The sequence below is a fragment of the Chelonia mydas genome, chromosome 10 (assembly GCF_015237465.2).
Source record: "Chelonia mydas isolate rCheMyd1 chromosome 10, rCheMyd1.pri.v2, whole genome shotgun sequence".
NCBI classification, from domain to species: Eukaryota; Metazoa; Chordata; order Testudines; family Cheloniidae; genus Chelonia; species Chelonia mydas.
The window spans coordinates 64,631,568-64,651,824 of NC_051250.2; the positions used below are offsets into that span (position 1 = coordinate 64,631,568).

The 20,257-nt window shown below is 41.5% G+C and overlaps 1 protein-coding gene across 2 annotated transcripts; it reads left to right on the forward strand.

The window, feature by feature from the left end:
* The first annotated feature begins 732 nt into the window (after positions 1-732).
* Positions 733-19,548, forward strand: SPATA5L1 (spermatogenesis associated 5 like 1). Of its 2 annotated transcripts, XM_037910589.2 has the most exons (8): positions 733-2,126; positions 5,387-5,572; positions 9,106-9,264; positions 10,696-10,905; positions 11,357-11,584; positions 12,161-12,295; positions 14,743-14,868; positions 16,214-19,548. In XM_037910589.2, exons 1-8 carry the CDS (start codon positions 1,050-1,052, stop codon positions 16,364-16,366), a joined length of 2,274 nt encoding a protein of 757 aa, XP_037766517.1. In that variant the 5' UTR covers positions 733-1,049; the 3' UTR covers positions 16,367-19,548. The 2 variants fall into 2 exon arrangements, 1 of the variants encoding a protein (XP_037766517.1); XR_005227049.2 differs by lacking the exon at positions 16,214-19,548 and having other exon boundaries at positions 12,165-12,295.
* The last annotated feature ends 709 nt before the right edge of the window (positions 19,549-20,257 follow it).

The window sequence follows — 20,257 nt, forward strand, 5'->3', positions numbered from 1 at the left end:
CCCAGCAGGGGGTGCTTGAGGCACAAAGTGCCCCTCTGAAGGGTGGAGGCGAGCTCTCGCCCTGCGGCGCACTATCCCGCCCTGCGGCGCACAATCCCCGAGGCGATTCTCACACAGCAGGGGGTGCTCTTTGGGCACAGGATCCCCACCGGGGGTGCTGGGGACAAGAGCTCTCGAGGCAGGGAGGGCATTTGAGGGGTGTGTCAGGGGGGCGAGCGAGGAGAGGCGGTCCCCGCGGGTACGTCTCTCACTGCCAGGGGGGTGCTGAGGAGGTGGATGGGTACAGGCATGCCAGTGTTTGGGGCCAATAGAAGAGCGAAGCAGAGAGGGAAGTCCCGTTAGCTGCCGGGAGGGCGCGTTAAACGGCAGCACACACAGCCACGCTTCCCCATCCCACTCCGGCGCGCAGTGGTGGCGGCTCCCTAGCAGGGCTGAGGCGGTGCGGCGCATGCGCGAGGCGGTGACGCAGACAGGACGCATGCTCAATAGCTCGGACGCGGTAGAAGCCAATGTTTTCCTGACGCTGGTGAGCTGCCGGTCGGCCCCGGGTGCTGCCGGTAGCGAGCGCCGAGCGCGTCTCCGCATTGCGAGAGACCTGCTCAGCCGCTCGACTGCGGCTGCCCCGCAGCTCTGCTCCCGCGACGTGCCCTGGTCTCTGGCGGGCTCGAGAACCCGCCCAGCTCTTCCATTCCCGCCTGTAACGATATAACGGGGGGGGAGGGGCGCTCCGCCATCCCCAGGCTTGTCAGGCGTGGGGAGGGGGCCGGCGGGTCTGGGGGCAACGAGCTGCCTGTGCCTGGCTGGGGGCTCCCCTGTATGTTCCGCGGGGGGACGGGACACCAGTGCAGCCTCTGTGTGGGTGGGGAGTGACCCCTGGCCAGCTCCCCGCGGGGGCGGGTGGTTTGAGGGGTCGCATTGGAGAGTGAGAGCCCTTGGCCAAAGGGTCCCATGCACACGTAAGATCCTTGCCCTTACGTCGGCGGCCGGCTGTGGTGGCGAGGGGGCTCGCTTTGCACGTGTTTTGCCGTCACCCCTGTGTAATATCGGCTATGGCGGCTGCTCTCCTGAAGCTGCTCCCCCTAGACCCAGGGGACGAAGGCACACAAAGATGCAGGATGGGACCTGCCACGTTATCCACTCTGGGAGCCAAGCTCGGGTCCCCACTTCGGATCACGGTTCCTGGTGGCTGCTGTTTATGCACCGCCTGGCCCAGAAATGATTTGGCTGATGGTTACCTGCAGCTTGATCTAAAATGCAAAACTTCAGGCTTAGCTGCAAGCAAGTTGAAAGGTCTCACGCTGAGTGTCAGTCACTTGAAGCTTTTGGCCTGTCACCGGTTGAGAAAAGTAACCGTGAAAGTGGTCCTTAAGAACCTTACTGTGAAAAAATCCACCCCAGAAGAAACACTACAGGAGATAGTGAAAGAGCTGCTGAGAAATGTGTATGTTTCTCTTCACCATGTTGTTACTGCTTCCCCAATTCCTGGAAATCCAGTGGTGTGTGTTGAAATACTGGCTGTAGATGCTTCCACAGAACAAGCTGGCCTGATAGTTCCCAAAACTAATATAAACATTAAGGAGGTAGTCACTTTAGAATGGTACAGACATTTGTCAAAGGACACTGCACAAATTTCAGTTGCAGGAATGGATGATTTGGGCAGCTCTTTGAAAGAGATGATTGTTTTGCCTTTACATTTTCCCAAAACCTTCAAGAAGTTGGGTCTTTCTGTCCGTAGTGGAGTACTGTTGGTGGGCCCTCCAGGTGTGGGGAAGACTCTTCTCGTAAAGGCAGTTGCAAGGGAAGTGGGGGCATATTTGCTTTGCATTAGTGGTCCGGCTATATATGGCTCAAGGCCTGGAGAAAGTGAAGAGAATTTGCGAAGAGTTTTTGAACAAGGCAGGGAATTGTCCAGTGAGGGACCAACTATTCTCTTTATTGATGAAATTGACTCTTTGTGCCCTAAACGGGGAAGTTCAAACAGCGTCCCTGAAAATCGTATTGTTGCTCAATTGTTAACACTTATGGACGGCATAGGTAGTGAAAATGAGATGGTCATCATGGCAGCGACAAACAGGCCCGATGCCTTAGATCCTGCACTGAGGAGGCATGGTAGATTTGACCGAGAGGTGAGCATAGCCTGTTCCTCATGTTTTGTTCTGACGCTTTAATACCATTTATCTTTCTTCTATTGAAAAATTGCTGAAGAAGGGCCTAGTGGTGGTGTTCTGCAGTGTCATGTCAGCTGATTGGGTTTGATGCCCTATTTCTCACTATAGATCAGTGACCTACAAAGGAGAAGAAAAAGTTACCTTTTTGCTGCTTTATAATGATGCTTCGAGAGTTTTTTCCCCTTCTTGCTTTTTACATCATTGATTAAAGGTTTATATTACTAAACATGAACTTAAACTGATGTAAGGCATTTAACTGTACCACAAAACATTTTGATAAAAAAAACTAGAATGGTACAAAATTAACATGGCACACATTAAATGGATTAAACTGGCTAGCTGACAATTACATTATGAGACCTGTAAATGGGGAATCGTGGTCGATCAGGTTTATTTCTAGTGGGGTCTCACAGGGGTTGGTTCATATTGTCACTGATAAAATTTGTAGCTGACGTAAAAGTTGGGAGAATTATAAATAATGCAGAGGACAGGTAATTGCTCTGGATTACATAGTAAGATGAACACAAGTAAGCAGTACGAGGTTTGTCTAATACAGCCAAATGTAAAATTATATATCTAGGAATAAAGAACCAGGGCCATGTTTACAGGATGGAGGACCCTATCTTGGGAAGCAGTAGCTGAAAAAGACTGGGGGTCGTGGTAGATAATCAGCTGAACACAAACTCCCAGTGTGACAGTGGCCAAAAGGGTTAATGCAATCCTTTGATGTTTAAACAGGAATATTGAATATGAATAGGGAAGTTATTTCTGTATTTGGCAGTGGTGCAACTCCTTGTGGAATACTGAAGTTTTGGTGTCCACAATTTCAGAAAGGTGTTAATAAATTGGAAGGGGTTCAGAAGAGCTACCAGAATGATTAAAGGATTGGAAAATATGCTTTATAGTGATAAAGTCCAGGAGCTCAATCTTCTTATCTTAACAAAGTGAGGTTAAGGGGTGATTGCCATCTATAAGTTTCTACATGGCCCAAAAAGGAGGGTGGGGGGGCTCTTCCATCTAGGAGACAAGGGTATAAAATGATCCAGTGTCTGGAAATTGACTTTCAGACTGAAAGTAAGGCATACATTTTTAACAGTGAGGGTAATCATTGACACAACTTATCAAAATTTTTGTGGCTTCTCCCATCACTGGAAATTTTTGAATCAAGATATGGACATTTTTCTGAATGAACTGCTTCAGTTCAAACATGAATTCAGGGAAGTCCTGTAAGAAGCCTGTGTTATACAGGAGGTTAGACTGGATGATCACAGTGGCTTTATAATCTGAATCTATTCCCTGTTTTTCCAGGAAGTCTCAGTGGACACCTGCTGAATTAGTAGTCCTATGATATCAGATGCCATGCAAATGAAACCTGATTAACTGAGGCAAGGTCTACACTCAAATTATAACAAAATTGGTTATAGTTGTGAATTATTTTAACAACCTTTCTGTACTTGCAAAAACCCTAGTGTACATGCAGTTATGCAGCATAAAAGTACTTTTGCTGTTCATCATTTTGCTTGTTGAACTGGTATAAGTTCTACTGCAAAAGTACTTTTTTGCCAGTATAAATTGTATCTACACTAGGAGTTATACCAGTAAAACTTCTAGTGTATACCTGGCTGGGAGCAATGAGCTGAGCTGGCTGGTGATAGCAAAAGCGGACAGTATTAGCAATAATGTATTAAGATAGACAAGACTAACTTCTGTCAGTATGGCACCTTTCATAAGCACTAAATCTACTTCTAAAATGTAAAAGTAGTACATTCTAGGGACTCTTTGGACTGTACATAAAGTGGTGATGTTCAGGTACAACCATGGTAATTCACACACAAAATTGACACTTTTTGCCCCTTGCATGAAAGATTTAATAGCAGAGTGCTCTAGTGAGAGCTCATTTTAGTTAATGTACTAATTTGATTATTTTTACAAAATATATCACCTTTGCTTGTGTTTTAGGATCTCTCTCGGACATCAAATACTAACTTACAGTTGTCAAAATAAATGGACAAAAAATACAGTCAGCAAAGTGATGCATCCTTGTTTCCTTTATTGTCTGTCTATGTACTCACTAAAACCTTGAACCTGCAACAAACTTGATGCAAGGGTCTATTCCAGGATCATGGCCTAAAATCAGTAATTCTGAAAGATTATCCCAGTCAGTTCAAATTTGATATATTCTTCTGTACTGCATTCACACTTTTATCTAAATTTTCAGGATTGGACAGAATTATTAACAAGTGAAATACACAATTTTGATAATATTTTAGCAGGTTTTCAATAATTTATGCACATTCTCTACTCAGTTTTATTTTATACTTACGGGCTTGTTGGTCCTTTTTTTGTGCTACTCAATTACATTTTTGTGCAGTCATATTTTCTTTGTTTATTCCATGTGTTACTTAATTTTATAGCGATTAGCTTTATTTAACAGGGCACAGAGTAATCATTCTCCATGGGTTTTTTTTAATCTGATTTGTGTCCTGTACAGTTTTTAAATAGAAAAGTGTTATCACTAGGCCAGTGGTTCCCAAACTTGTTCCGCTGCTTGTGCAGGGAAAGCCCCGGCGGACTGCGCCGGTTTGTTTACCTGCCACGTCCGCAGGTTCGGCCGATCTTGGCTCCCAGTGGCCGCGGTTCGCTGCTCCAGGCTAATGGGCGCTGCTGGAAGCAGCGCGGGCCAAGGGACCTACTGGCTGCCACTTCCAGCAGCTCCCATTGGCCTGGAGCAGCAAACCGCGGCCACTGGGAGCTGTGATCGGCCGAACCTGTGGACGCCGCAGGTAAACAAAGCGGCCTGGCCCACCAGGGGCTTTCCCTGCACAAGCGGTGGAAAAAGTTTGGGAACCACTGCACTAGGCTTTTGTGTTCTTATGTTGTAAGGAAATAATTATTTCACTGTTAAATCTCCTTTTGATTCATCTTTCAAATATGACTTTAGACACTAGGTGGCATTCTTTTATAAAACATCTATTTGTTGAAATGCTACTAACCTGGAAAATTAAATAAGTGTAAATGAAAAGTACTCATATAGTGCTTTATATTTTCAGAGTATTATAGAGCCATTAATTAGTCCCTTCTGAAACAATGTGAGAAGAGGAGAATTTGCATGAGGGAGTCTAAGATACAGACAACACAAGTGACTTATCTAAGGCTAAAGAGTGAGAGAGAAATATAGCAAAACACTGATAAATTTCCATTTATTGTATTTATTTTAGGTTATCATTGGGACACCAACACTTAAACAGAGAAGGTCTATTCTACAGCTGATTACTTCTAATATGCCTATTTCCACTGATGTTGATTTGATTAACCTAGCAGAAATGACAACTGGATATGTTGGAGCTGATCTTACAGCACTCTGCAGAGAAGCTGCTATGCAGGCTGTCCTCCACAGCTGTTTGGTAAGGAGTCAGATTAAACCAGAAAGATGTCATTATTCACATTTATCACTTTTTCCACACTAATATCACTCTACTTTAATATATAAAATGACTAATTCAGGGATGAGAATATTCAAATAATACTCAAATAAGCTAGAAAATATGTTATAGATGTAATTATAAGCTTTGCTTCTGTCTTTCAATCCAGTCATCAAGTGACTGCCATTTCCTTGAGTGAAAAGGTGATGTGGAATATCTTTATTCTCTCCATGAGCTTTTTAGTGTTGTACAAGGGAGAGAATGTAAGTTTTTGTTTTTGTTTTTAATTGAAGAGCAAATTGTATACATTTTTCCACCTAAGGTCTCTTCTATAAGCTACAGGCAATGTATATAAAATTCTGTTCCTTAATAAGGTGAGTCATTTAGTAGTTTGTGTTGTGGTTTGCACAAATAGAGACTTATTTTGTGTGTCTAATATTGCATGAACATATTGGCCAGAAGAGAATAGTTACAATTTCCTATTGTGCAGCAGTAATGTTTCTGGGATGTTGTAGATCTAGGTCTCAGGGAAGCATTATTTGTTAATCTTTCTTCCCCCTCAGTCAGGACTGCTAGGAGAAGGGGAGCAAAGGCTTCGATTGCTCCCTTGTTCATCAAGGTGGAGTGGAGGGGCAGAAAAGAAGTCAAGGAGTGCTTCTGTGAGATCAAGATCCAGAATATCTCTGGAATCATAGAATCTATGGGAGATGCTGGAGCACTTTACCCTCTTCCCCAGATGGTGTTAACAGGGGAACATTTTATTTATAGAACCTCCATCACCATGTATCCTGTACAAAAACTGAAAATGATAATTAAAATAAAGTTGAACCCAGTAGCCCTGACAGAAGCAGCCCTTCTGTCAAAAGATGGACAAAGAAAAAATAAACCAAATTGCTGGCCTCTGTGCTGTGTACGCTGCCAACTCCTCTGCAAAGTGTAGCTTATTAAGTTTTATTATGAAATCTGTAGACTTCAGCAAACATAATATAGGGGGTAGCTTGCCAGGCTTCAGGAAACTCTCCACGGGAGGGAAGGAAGAAGGTCCAATATCTCGCAGTCAGTGGGGTTTTTAGCCCTGTGCTGAATTTCTCCACTATGATGTGGAGAATACAGTGTCCCTCAGATTCATGCTCTGCCTGTAGAGCTATATCTATCCAGCATTTTTTCAAATGCAGCCACCGGCCACATATGGCCACAAGGGGCTTTTCTTGCAGCCACAGCCTCAGGGACAGGGTAAAGCAGTGGCCCCTCCCCTGAGGCTGCCAGCAGGGATTGGGTCCTGCTCCCTTCTGGAGAGAGAAATGCTGGAGGAGCAGGCTGCTAGTGAGTTCCTCACCTTCCCTGGTGTCCCATCCGTTCCCCACTGCTGCTCCATTCATTCTCCCCATTCCTCTGGCCCCCACTGCCACTGTACCCACCTCCCTATTCAGGGCTTAATTTGTCCCTGGGCTTGCCAGCGCTGAGTAAGTCTTCTGCTGTGAAAAGTGCTATTTGTATGTTTGTTAATATCACTTTTCACAGCAGCAGACTCACTAGCCAGAAAGTCTTTAAAAAAGCAACTCAAAGCACACAATAAACAAGAAGAAAAAAGACAAGAACATGTTTCTGTTCTGTTTAGTTCCAATAAAGAATAGAGACAAGTGTACGTTATTTTTGCTATTGAGTCTGCAAAAAATCCCAACATAAATAAATTGGAATGATTTGGACATGTATATGTGCATATTTATTTCTGTCTTTCTTAAACTTAATTAGGAATTTTAGTTAAAATTTTAACAGCGGCCACCAGCAAGAGTTGGTGGCTGCACTCTGAGGCCACTAAAAAATGTGTCCTGAGAACCCCTGGCTATACTAACAAACTCGGTAATCCTAAGTCACCACTGATGGTAGCAACAATGGAAGCTACTAGTAGTGTAGACAGGACTCATGTGGGGCATTTTTAGGTGACATGGTAGGAAACACCTGAGTCCTGTCTACCTTAAAGCTTCTACCTCAGATGTCATTTGAGGAACTGCATTGGTGGTGAATTATGGCTACAGAGTTTGCTAATATAGACCAGAAGAATATGCAGAGCATTGAACAATACCAGGGATCAGCCTGGCCTTTGATGAAATTTAGCATGAACTGAGGATGAAAAATAGATCCATAATCCAAGATTTTTGCAGGCCTGTATTCTATAGAATGTTTGAGGTGAGGGGATATGTTGTGGTGGTTGGATCTACAAATTTACCCTAGTTGTGAGCTTAACTCTAAAAAGGACATGAAAATTCATAAGAGATCACAGTAGCCTATAACAACAAATTTTGATGGGAAAAGTTATGAATAGGAAACAGACAGAATTAGTCCAAACAAAAAGGCCTACTGATAGAACTCAAGGACTGTATTAAGATCATGCCTAGTAAACAAGAAAAGTTTGAAACCAGAAATCAATAGACCAAAATGGATATGTCAGAAAGTAGGCCTAACTGGTGGACAAAATAATGAATGGATGGGCTATTTTGCCCACAGTTTCCTTTGTGGGTCTTTAAAGAAAGAGACTTTGTGAAGATAAATTAGCTACTAGAACAAGCTTCACCATAATGGCTATCATCCCTATTTTTTCCTGGAACCCTGATCTGGGCCAGAGAGAGGGAGCCATATGCCATCATCACCTCTACCAACTCCAGCTGAATCCCAGACGCGATGGTGGGATCCAACTTCAAGAACAGCAGCTCCAGCCCATCTCAACTAACTTCTGTTTTCCCCAAAAGGACAGTTATTGCCATCTCTGATATCATCTAAAAGACTGTCAAAGAAGGGTATTCTCCATCTGAAGACTTTCTCCAGCTAAAAGTAAAGGGAGCAAGAGATGCTGTTAAAATGAAAGCCTTATATAATATTTTACATTTCAAATGCTTTAACTGTTTTTCCTTTCTTTTGTTAAAGGTTAAAAGGATTTTCAATGGAGTATGTGCCAGGGTACTAAACAGGCTGAGGTCTATGTATACCAAACCCCAGACCTTATTTAACACTGTTTAATGTTGGACAGTGACTGGGTTATGTTAATGCCTTTGGCCCATATAGTCGATCTAAATGCATTCTGCTGTATTTACTGGAACAGGTACATGAGTAAATGGGGACCATTCTCTCATATTTGAGAGAGAACTAGGAATCCTGTATGTAGTGACCCTAAACCCTGGATTTATCAGCAGCTTCCCTCACTAGAGTCCCATATGGTGGAAGTAGAGTAGATTCAGGAGAAAATCAAAGATACTCTCTCAAACATCAGTTTCTTACAGAAGTGTCCAGCCCTGTGCCATAACAAAAAATGTATCCAGCCACAATGAATGCACACTATTTTGTTGGTACGTGTTTGTACTTGTGTCTGTCATACATAGGATAGGAGTTCTCTTCTTTGTCAGTTACATTTGACAAATTGTAAAATGCTGTGGACATCTAATGGAGCTATATAAATTATTAATAATGCAAAGGAGAAACAGTGCTTTCCTTTTTTATTTGTTCTTTGTGCATTTCTTCAGGATTCAGTTCACATGTTGATTAACATGGCAGACTTCCATGAAGCTTTTAAAAAAATTCAGCCATCTTCCTTTCGAAGCAGTGTTGGACTAACTGACTTTAAACCCGTTACATGGGAACAAATTGGTGGTCTTGAAGATGTAAAATTAAAGTTAAAACAGGTAGAGTGCAGAATACATTTAAACAAAACTATAATCTCTCCCATCTACCTCAAACTGTTCTATACGGTGCAGTATTGAAAAGTGTTCTTATGGGAATTGCATCGGTCTTTAATTCATATTTAAAATTTTATTCCTAACTACTTTAAAGTATTAAAACACGTTTTTGTATTTTCTTAAATCAAACTAAAATTGCCTATACACAGGCTCTAGCACTTTGTGTAATTAAATTTACAATCTCAAAATATCACCCAGGAGCATACCATAGAAAATTAACACATCAGCCAGTAGAGGACAGTTACTGCTTCAGCATATGCCCATCTCATTCCAACTACCCTCAACCCTTTAGGGCAGTGGTGGGCAAACTACGGCCCCTGAGCTCCTGGCCAAGGAGGCTAGCCCCCAGCCCCTCCCCTGCTGTTCCCCCTCTCCCGCAGCCTCAGCTCACTGCGCTGCCGGCGCAATGCTCTGGGTGGCAGCGCAACTGCAGAGCCGCAGCCTGACCCGGTGCTCTGTGCTGCGCGGTGGCATGGCTGGCTCCAGCCAGGTGGCACGGCTGCCTGTCTTGGTGCTCTGGGTGGCACGGCTGTAGCGCCGCCAGCCACCAGTGCTCCAGGCAGGGGGGTTGGATAGAGGGCAGGGGAGTTTGGGGTGGTAGTCAGGGGACGGGGGTGTGGATGGGGTCGGGGCAGTCAGAGGGCGGGGAACAGGGGGGTTGAATGGGAGCGGGGTCCTGGGGGGGCAGTCAGGAAGGAGGGGGGGTTGGATGTGGCGGCAGGGGGCAGTCAGGGGCAGGGGTTCCGGGGGCAGTCGGGGGACAGGGAGAAGGAGGGGTTTGGATGGGGCAGGAGTCCCAGGGGGGCAGTCAGGAATGAGAGGAGGGGTTGGATGGGGCAGCGGGGGGTAGTTAGGGGCAGGGGGCCCAGGGGCAGTCAGGAGACAGGAAGAGTGGGGTGTGGATGGGGAAGGAGTCCTAGGGGGGCCATCGGGGGTGGGGGTTGGATGGGGCAGGAGTCCTAGGGGGGCTGTCAGGGGGCAAGAAGCAGGGGAGGTCAGATAGCGGGCAGGGGCCGGGCCGCTCCTGGCTGTTTGGGGAGACACAGCCACCCCTAACTGGCCCTCCATACAATTTTGGAAATCCGATGTGGCCCTCAGGCCAAAAAGTTTGCCAGCCCCTGCTTTAGAATCTATAAATTTTGGCTATTTCAGACTAAAGGGGAAGTGAGTTCTAGTCAACCAGCGTGCCCTCTCGGAGAATGCCCTACCCACTGCCTTATCTCTTTTATAACAAAGAGGGTCAAATTGGAGTATGTCCATTGACCTCCACTGTGGTAATGCAACAAGGTAAAGGGCTGTAGTGTGACCAATAGTTTTACTGGCTAATGTGTCAGTAGATACATCACTGCAAATGTTTCATCCTTTCTGTATTTACAGAGTATTGAGTGGCCTATGAAGTTTCCTCAGGCTTTTGTGAGAATGGGACTGTCTCAGCCAAAGGGTATTCTCCTATATGGGCCACCAGGATGCGCCAAAACCACTCTGGTGAAGGCTGTGGCCACAAGCTGCCATTGTTCCTTTCTTTCTGTTAGTGGTGCTGACCTTTTTTCACCTTATGTTGGAGATTCAGAGAAGATTTTGTCTCAGGTTTGGTTTTTAATCACATATGATGTATAATTTGCTTATTTTTGTATAAAGTATTCATCACTCCTATATTTTTACTTTTTAAGACTTTGAGGGCTGATTCTCATCTGGTGTAAATGGATACAGCTCAATTGACTTCAGAAGAGCTATTGCCATTTACGTCAGCTGAGCATATGTCCCCAAGTTATTTTTCAAACTCATTTCTTTAATCTATCTATTATGTATGGCTTTTTGTTCTTTGGTTGACCTTAGTATTAGGTTAGGCACCTAGAGTCTGCTATACAGTAAATGTAAACCTGATTGGTCTCCACTGAGTGTTGTAAATAAATACTTATTTAAAGTGAATTAGTTCAGTAAAAGTATAGAAAATATATTACAAGTGTTTTCAGTTGACATGGTGGAGCTTATACATGCATTACAACATTTTAAATTTATTTTATCAACCCAATAAAAGGTTTTTCGTCAAGCAAGAGCACATACTCCAGCAATAATATTCCTGGATGAGATTGATTCTATCCTAGGATCTCGATCAGCCTGCAAAACTGGACATGGTGCCCCAGAGAAGGTTCTTTCTGTCCTTCTTAATGAATTAGATGGTGTTGGCGTTAAAGTCACAGAGAGAAGAGGAAATAAATTACAGCTTGAAGGTGATCGTCAAGAACAAAACGAAAAGGAGAGACAGGTATGTACACTCACATATATAAGAAGAAGGGTAGATTTTATTGCTAAAGTGCTCCAGAAGTTTAAACCATTGGCTTTCACAGATTAAAACATTACCTTTCTGCTGCCTTTGTCAGCTTCTTGACAGTACCCAGTATTTTCTTTTACATACAACATTGGGCATAGCTAACATGCTCCCGCTATGCTGTTAAAATGGATTTCAAGGTGGTGAAATTAGATCCTCACCCCCATTCTGGCATACTGAAGAACCCTCCATCACCATCTTACATCATCTCTGCACTCAATCTGACACACACAATCTTGCTAGACTCTGACCACAAGAAAGTTCCATATGCATTACCAGAATGGATATTGATGATTCTTCTTTGTATGACATATTGGTATATTGGCCTACACAAAGTAGAAAGGTTTGTAGTGAAAAGGAATATGACTACATATGGATATATGCATTTATTCATTGTATTGCCTCTCTTTTTCTCCTCTTAGTTGACACTTACAAATTATACTTGTCCTGTAGCCCAAAGCATATAAAACACTGTATACCCATCTAATTTGCTGCATATATAATCTCATTAAGCTAGAGTTTCAAGAAGTTTTGAACAAAGATGTCATGATAGTTGCTGCAACAAATAGACCAGACAAGTTGGATGATGCGTTGTTGCGCCCTGGAAGGTTAGACAAGATCATCTATATTCCACCTCCAGATCAGAAGGTAAAGCATTTTAAATCTGTACACAAATTTAAGTAGAGGTGTGAAGTTGTAGGTATACTGTTTCTTAACAACAACAAAAAGAGTTATAGTACTATAATGTATGTAAGAGTGGGTAACGGTTTGCACTGAAGATTAACTACTAAAATGTCCAGCTTTTAAAATAAATATGAAAGCAGCCTGGATTATAAAATAGCATTTAAATGTATATAAAAACGTACACTCTTCAGACACTCTGACCAAGGCACAGGCATTTCTGGCACTTCCTGACTTTTGAATGCTTGATGATGATATATTTGCAAAATCAAGCATTCAGAAGTTAGGAAGTGCCAGAACTGCCTGTGCGTAGGTCAGTTTATATTACAGTAACTCCTCACTTAAAGTCATCCCAGTTAACGTTGTTTCGTTGTTACCTTGCTGATCAATTAGAGAATATGCTCGTTTATAGTTGCACAATGCTCCCTTATTATGTTATTTGGCTGCGGCCTACTTTGTCCACTGCTTACAGAAAGAGCAGCCCGTTGGAGCTGGTGGGGGCTCGGAACCAGGGTGGTCCGCCAGCCCCCCCTATCAGCTCCCCTAAGTTCCCTGTGCGCAGTTACCAGGCAGTTCAGGTGTCCCTCCCCCCACTGCCATGTGCTGCTCCTGCCCTCTGCCTTGGAGCTGCTACCAGGAGCCTCCTTCTTGCTGTGCAGGGGGGTGGAGAAGGGGGGTGCTAATGTCAGGGTGTCCCCCTGCTCCTGTACCTGCATCTCCACGAAGCAGGGGGACACACACCACAGGGCTCAGGATAGAAGGAGCTTGCTGGCAGCAGCTGCTGATGCAACTTCCCTGATCTACTTGAAAAGGCAGTGAACTTAGAGAGGGGTCTGTCTACTTAAAGCGGTAATGTGCGTCTCTCTCACACACAGACACATAGTGTATGTCTCTCTCTCTCTCTGCCATGGTGTCTCACCTCCCTCCATTCGTGCTGCCCTGTAGAGCGTGAGGCTACATTAAGAACAATGTGTTAACCCTTGAGGGCTCAGCTGAGTGCTAGTTCATCATTTAGCAGTAAGGCATTCCCTGGGAAATATCCCACCCTCTTTCACCCTCTGAATTCACCACCTCAGTCAAGCTTTACAATCATCATTGCTTTGTACAATATTAAATTAACACTTTACTCTGTCTGTGTGTGTGTGTATAAAATATAGTTTTGTCTGGCAAAAAAATATTCCCTGGAACCTAACCTCCCACTTTTTACATTAATTCTTATGGGGAAATTGGATTCGCTTTACTTTGTTTCACTTAAAGTAGCATCTTTCAGGAACATAACTACAACATTAAGCGAGGAGTTACTGTATTAGCCTTGTTCTTGGAAACTGAACTGTTTCTCTGAAACTTGCTAGAAAAAGTCAGCCTGAAGCAGAGGGCAAACATGGAATATTTCAGTCCAAAAGGTTAAAATGTGGGTAAAGGTATAAGCAATTGAAAAAAGTGACTTAGAATGGAAAGTATTAGACAACCTTAACCATAAGCATTGCTGAGAGATCTGCTTATAGTATTGCCAACTCCTTACTTAAAAAAAAAAAAAAAAAAAAAAAAAAAACACCAACAGCCAACATAGCACTGATAGGTTTCAGAGTAGCAGCCGTGTTAGTCTGTATCCGTAAAAAGAAAAGGAGGATTTGTGGCACCTTAGAGACTGACACATTTATTAGAGCATAAGCTTTCGTGAGCTACAGCTCACTTCATCAGATGCATCTGATGAAGTGAGCTGTAGCACACGAAAGCTTATGCTCTAATAAATGTGTCAGTCTCTAAGGTACTCCAAGTCCTCCTTTTCTTTTTATAGCATAGATAGTTGAGCATTCTACATTCTTTTGTGGTTTTCTTTGTCTTGCATTCTAGTTCTTCAGATAGCCTATACCAACTTAGGGGTGGGAGCACGAAGGTACAAAAGAAAACCAAAAAAAAAAAAAAAAGGGCAGCAAGATCCAGTGATTCGTGATTTTACGAAATCGTGAGATGATGTAAAAATTGTTGGAATTGGTGAGGATATTGCCGGAAAACTATACCTTAGTGTCCTACAGACCAGTAAGATACCTGGCAACCCAACTAGATTTTCATTCAAACTGCTAGCGTTCAGAATTCAAGTCAAGTTTGATTATTGATTATTCATTATTGATTATACATTATTGAGCTGTGCCAATAAATATTTTCAACTGCTGTCTTACTGTCCACCTTCAATGCATCGTATGATTACTCTGTGGTAAACTGAGTTTTTGTTTCTTGGCAGTTATTGATCACAAGCAGAATATTGTGTGTTGTTACTGTACTGTAGTATATTTGAGTTTAGAACTTGCAGAGTAAAGTACTAGTCAACATGAGTAAAGGTGGCAGAAAATAGGCCTAAACAAATAGTACATAAGTGACTGTCCTTTGTCTTTTGTAATGTGCTTGTATCATAGGGAAGGCTTTCTATTTTGAAAATTTGCACAGAAAAAATCCCAATAGATTCTGATGTGTCATTAGAATACCTAGCAGCTCAAACCAAACTCTTTTCTGGAGCCGATATTGAAAATCTCTGCAAGGAGGTAAGGAGCTTTTTGTTTAATCAGTGAAGTAATCTGTAAGTGAATACTTTAGATGGAGAGAGGCCAAATTATAGAATATTCTAAGATATTTGTACTTTTCCTCAATTTTTAATGAAAAGGGTAAGACAAATGAGAAAAATTTTATACCAGTTGATTGAAAAACATATGTTGTACCAGTAAAATACACCCAGTAAATAAGGGACCTGCTAGTACTGAAGTTGAACTAGGTGCAAATTTAGAATAAATTGTTCCTGTGGAGGCATCCAAAAGAAGCAGATAGTTTGTGGAGCCTGGAAACTCTCCCTGCAGCAGATGGTATGGAGACGGCAGGTGATGCAACTTTACTAACTTAGATTTTTGGGAAGGAGGGTAAATCCAGTCCTGCAGAAAGATAGTTCTAATCCCTCTCTTCCTGTCAAGAGCTCCTATCCTTGGACAAACACACAGTGCTCAAAAACACCTTCAAATAATGCAAGTAAGGAGCCTGAATTATTTCTGTTTAGTAGAAACAACCTAGGCACATATCCAATGTGTAAGGAGATGAGCACGCTGTGAGGAATGCCTTCTCTTCCTGTACTCCAGACCTGCCCCTCCAAAAATCATAGAGCATCTTGGGAGCATGCTCCCAAAGTGGCTCTGTCCTTCTTACCTGCATTTACCAGAATCTGCTGGGTTCTGTTTACTCTCTCATTGAAGCAGAGGGAGCATTTAAAAGAGTGAATGATAAGCAACATGGGTTAATTTACAAAAAAAATAATGCCAAACAAACCTGATGGATTTCTTTGACAAAATTTACAGGTTAGTTGGAGTAAGGGACTACTCTAGTACTTGCTCCAGAACTTATCCTCTTGCTTTCCTTTTCAAAGCCTTACTTAAAATCCAGATAAATTGTTTCCTTGTACTACACATCATAGAATTTATTGCTGAAATTAACATTGATAAATCGGGAAAAAAAAGCCTAGGGCAAGAGAGATGTGTCCTCAAATATTTGAGGAAGGGGGAGGTTAGATAGAACATCTGAAGAATTAAGTGACCAAGAATATGTCTTCTATCTCAATCAACTAGATGCAGTGAGTGAAACAGTATTAACTGAATTTGGAATAGAAGAATAGAGAAGGCAAACTAACATTTGTATTATCTGATAAATTGACTTCATCTAATGTATACCTATTGGTTTTTTTTATCTTGAGTCATACAGTACTGTGTCGAAACACTGGACATAAAGTTCATTTTTATTTTTAAGTTTTGAAAAGATTGATTTGTAATGTCGGAGCTCCTGATAAAGCTGAAAACATTTCAAATTCTCTAAATCGTGTGTTTTTTGTTTGTTTGTATTTTTTTTAAGGCTGCTTTGCAGGCATTACAAGAGAATGGACTTGAAGCAACTTGTGTGAAACATGAGCATTTTGTAAAATCACTGAAGATTGTAAAACCATCATTAACCCTCACAGATTTGGATTTTTATGAAAAATTATTTAATAAGGAAGTATCCTCTTAAATCAGAAAAATCTGAAGAATGATATGCAAAAATTGGTGTTTTTTAATATAATCTTTATATAATCTTTTAGAAATGCATGATTTTTTATAACAATTCTTCTAAAATTGTTATTAAAAAACAAAGGGCAGAAAAGTTTTATAGTACCCATTTTTCCTTCCTTACAGTATAGAAAGAAGGATTGAAAGGCTTTATATATATTCATTCTGCTGGTTTTTGACATAGAAGTATTAAGCATGGTCTTCCATGGGACCTTCTACCTCCGAGTCCCAGTCAGTCAGCACTTCTGTGAGCCAGAATGCGACTCTTAAGACCAGTACCAGTAAGAGGTCTGACACAGTCAAAGGGGCCATCCACAACAGCCAGAAATCTTTGAGGACTTGCACTGTGTATTGAAAGCTGCCTTTAACTGAAGGCACAAGGGTATTAAATCTTTAATGAAGATTCATTTTCTCCAAACCATTGGATGATTGAATTAAGTAGGTGTTAACAAAATTAAATTTTTAAAGTCTGAATAAAAGTCACTTCTCATCTCAGTAAGATTTTTACTACTTTTGTACTGTAATATTGTCATGATCGTACTAGCTCCCAGTGGTCCATAGAATATTCTAAACTAGACAAGAACTAAATATCTAGTGCAAAGAAGAAAACGCTTAGAAAAAATGACCTTTCATGCCACATTTATACTTTATAAAGAAATTAAAAGGGGGCATAAATGACTTTTTTCTCATGCTGTTCACCTTTTACACAAGGCTATATTTGCAATAATCATTTGAAGCATAGATTTTTCCCTATGGATTGCAACTTTCATTATATTGTGTGTGTACTGCTTTTTAATATTGCATTATAATTTTCTGGTTTTGTATGTAATATAGCAAATTTTTACTTGTTCTAGATTACAAAAATCTTTCACGTTAAAGGAAAAATAAAAGTTAAAATCTTGTTTGCATTAAATATAACAGTCTTTTAAAAGTACTGAATTTTTCAGACAGCATTCTTCTGATTAAGGCCTGTTATTGATATAAACTAAACTTGAGTGGCAGAGACTTGCTTAATTTTGGGGTCCCTTGCACTGTAGTTATTACATACTTTTCCTCATAGCTGATTGATTTGGACTACGCTTTTATTCTGAATTGTAAGCCAAGCCTTTCACAAACCAAAAAAGTCTTTATCCAGTAATAAGTTCTATCCTGCATCACAAAGTCTCTTTCTTAGGGTTTATCTGAAAATTTATCAAAATTGAATTTCCAAGTGTAGATGAGCCCTTAGAATAAAACTGTAAGATATATATTAGGCTGCCACAGACTTGCTTTGGTTTCAAGCAGTATATGTTCAACTCCTATAAGGACTCCTTTCCTGTTGTCCCTCAGCTCCCAAAATCAGATTGACAGTGCAGTGGATATGTACTACAGTTATGAATACTGTAGGAACTGCTACATCTTGATCTATGAATATTGATATGCAATAATGGTATGAACAATGTATATCTGACTAGGTCAGTGAGGGGATGATTTTTTTTGTACTGGGTTATAAGACTGCCCTGTCTGAATGCATTGTGCTAATTTGCACTGGTCTTAGTAGAATGTTTTATATGCCTATAATGCTTGAATTCAATGGGAACTGTACAGGACTGCAATACAATGACTTCCCAGATAAGAATACCTACATACACACTAAAGGGACAGTTGAGGCCAGGTGTTAGACATAGGGATCCTACATTTAGTCTCCAACATGCCATAAATCTTGTTTTGCCAGGCTGGGAACTAGAGATCAAAAGTTTAAAGTGTTAAAAAGCTTGCGTGGGCAGGGGGGTTGACTTATCAGCGAGCTGTCTAAGCAGACAAGCTGTATAGAGCAATCAAGGAAGGAAGGAGCCCAGAGGAATTGGGGATTCTGAGATTCACAGAATGGTAAGCATTAGGAGAAAATAGGCATGGACTTTATTCTGATTTATAGTTTTTAAAATGTTTAATCTGAAATGGTTTTGGTCTAAATAAATTATACTTTGCTTTAAAGAAGCTGATTGGTCACTAATTACCACTGTCATTGCCCCAGAGGGACTAGAACGGCAGCCGAAGTCAGACCTAAGGTGATCACAGTTGATACAGAGGTTACTGCCACCTAGCACCTGGTCTGAGAATAGGAGAAACACATGATTTCACCCCAAGAAAAAGAGAATTGCCTGAGGTCCAGAGGGGGTGTACTCAAAAAGTTCAAAGTGTATGAGGTGTAGTTAGCCTGGTAATCCTGGTACAGATCATTCTCACAAACAAGTTGCAAGAAATAGTTCTACTGAATAGTGTCAGTTAGAATCTGGGGAGGCTAAATAGATGTCTTGGTGTAAGAGGAAAAACTTTGGGGATGTCTATTATCTGAACTGACTTACTTTCACCCTTTAATCCATTTCCCAGATTATTTGCAGAAGTCACTGTCAGACAAATATTGCATCTCTACAAGATAGTCCAATACATCTGGACCTCAGATAAATTAAGATTTCAATCATCTATAAAATGAAACAGTGGGACAGTTAAGGATTTTTAATTTATATCCATACTTAAAGGTCTATTCTGGCTTTTGGATACAAGATCTTCAGGAGTAAAAGGCTTTTCTATCATTTAAAAAAAATGAATACTGCAAAGTGCCAGAGGATCCTGAGGACAAAATGCTTGTATTAATAAAGTATATTAAGTGCCATTGATTGTGGGAACTGTGAGCCCTAAAGTCATGTGTACGTTCCTTGCAATCTGCAAATATATATACATGCATCATATAACTTGTATAGTATTTTTAGCAGTAGGCGTGCCAGAAGCACTTTTGGCTATTGTAGGTATATAGCATCACTGAAATGAAGCTGCCATTTGGTGGTCTGTCTATTTTTGTGAATTTGGAAACCCATTTTGTCCAAAAGAATTTATCATCTGTTGTTGGATTAGTAATGAAACACAGAGATACCAATACAAGCACAAACCTATTTAAACAAGACAGTCCAGAGGTAAGTAGTAATTGGTGCTGTGGGGAAGAGTAGTGTTTTTACTGACAATCTTTTTGCAGTCTGAATTTTGTCAATCAATCCCCAATTTTCCTCCTACATTCCATCATCCTTTATGCATTTGCATTGTAATTGGAAATGTTTGTTAAAAATACACTGATATCTGGAAGGGCATGATTAAATATTTTTACAAGTGGCTCTTTGTTTCTGCTTTTAACTTGGCAGGCAAGGGGTTTAGAAATGTAATCTTGTTTCTGTCAGGGGAAAGCTTTTGGACTGTTCTCCTGTAGGTGATGCAAAGAAACGCAAATAAAATACAAAAACTAAGGTTAAAATTCAGAATGGGGCATTGTTTTCTTTTTTCCTATTGTGTGTAATAAGAAACCCCCCAAGCAGGTCCCCTAAATAGCATTACCCCAGATTGTGGCTGGAGTGAGATCACGGGGCCTTGAAGATTCCATGGCAATTGGAGACAAATATTGTGAAGAGAACAGCTGGCCACAAGTTGGAACCCATTACTCTGTGAGAAAGGGGGTGGATTATGACTGTCATAATTTGTTAGCTATGCTGCTGCTGCCACCCACCACCACATTACAAAGGAGTAGCCTGATGTTCTTAGTGTTGCTGGCACCCAGAAGTGTTACCATTTTTCTGCGGGGGTCCCTAAACCCCTAGGGCTGCTGTTGAGGGCCTATGGCGATGAGACACAGAGGTGAGAGTTAGGAGACTAATCCTTGCTGCTTTTTGAACTTTGAGATTACATCTTTAGAAGGAACTAGAGTTGAAAGCTTGCTGGTTGAGGGGACGAATAGGCCAGTGATTGCATCCAGCCTGCTTACAATTATACAGGAACCCACAAACCCAGCTGAGTGTCAGAAACTGATTCAACAACTTGCTGACTAGGA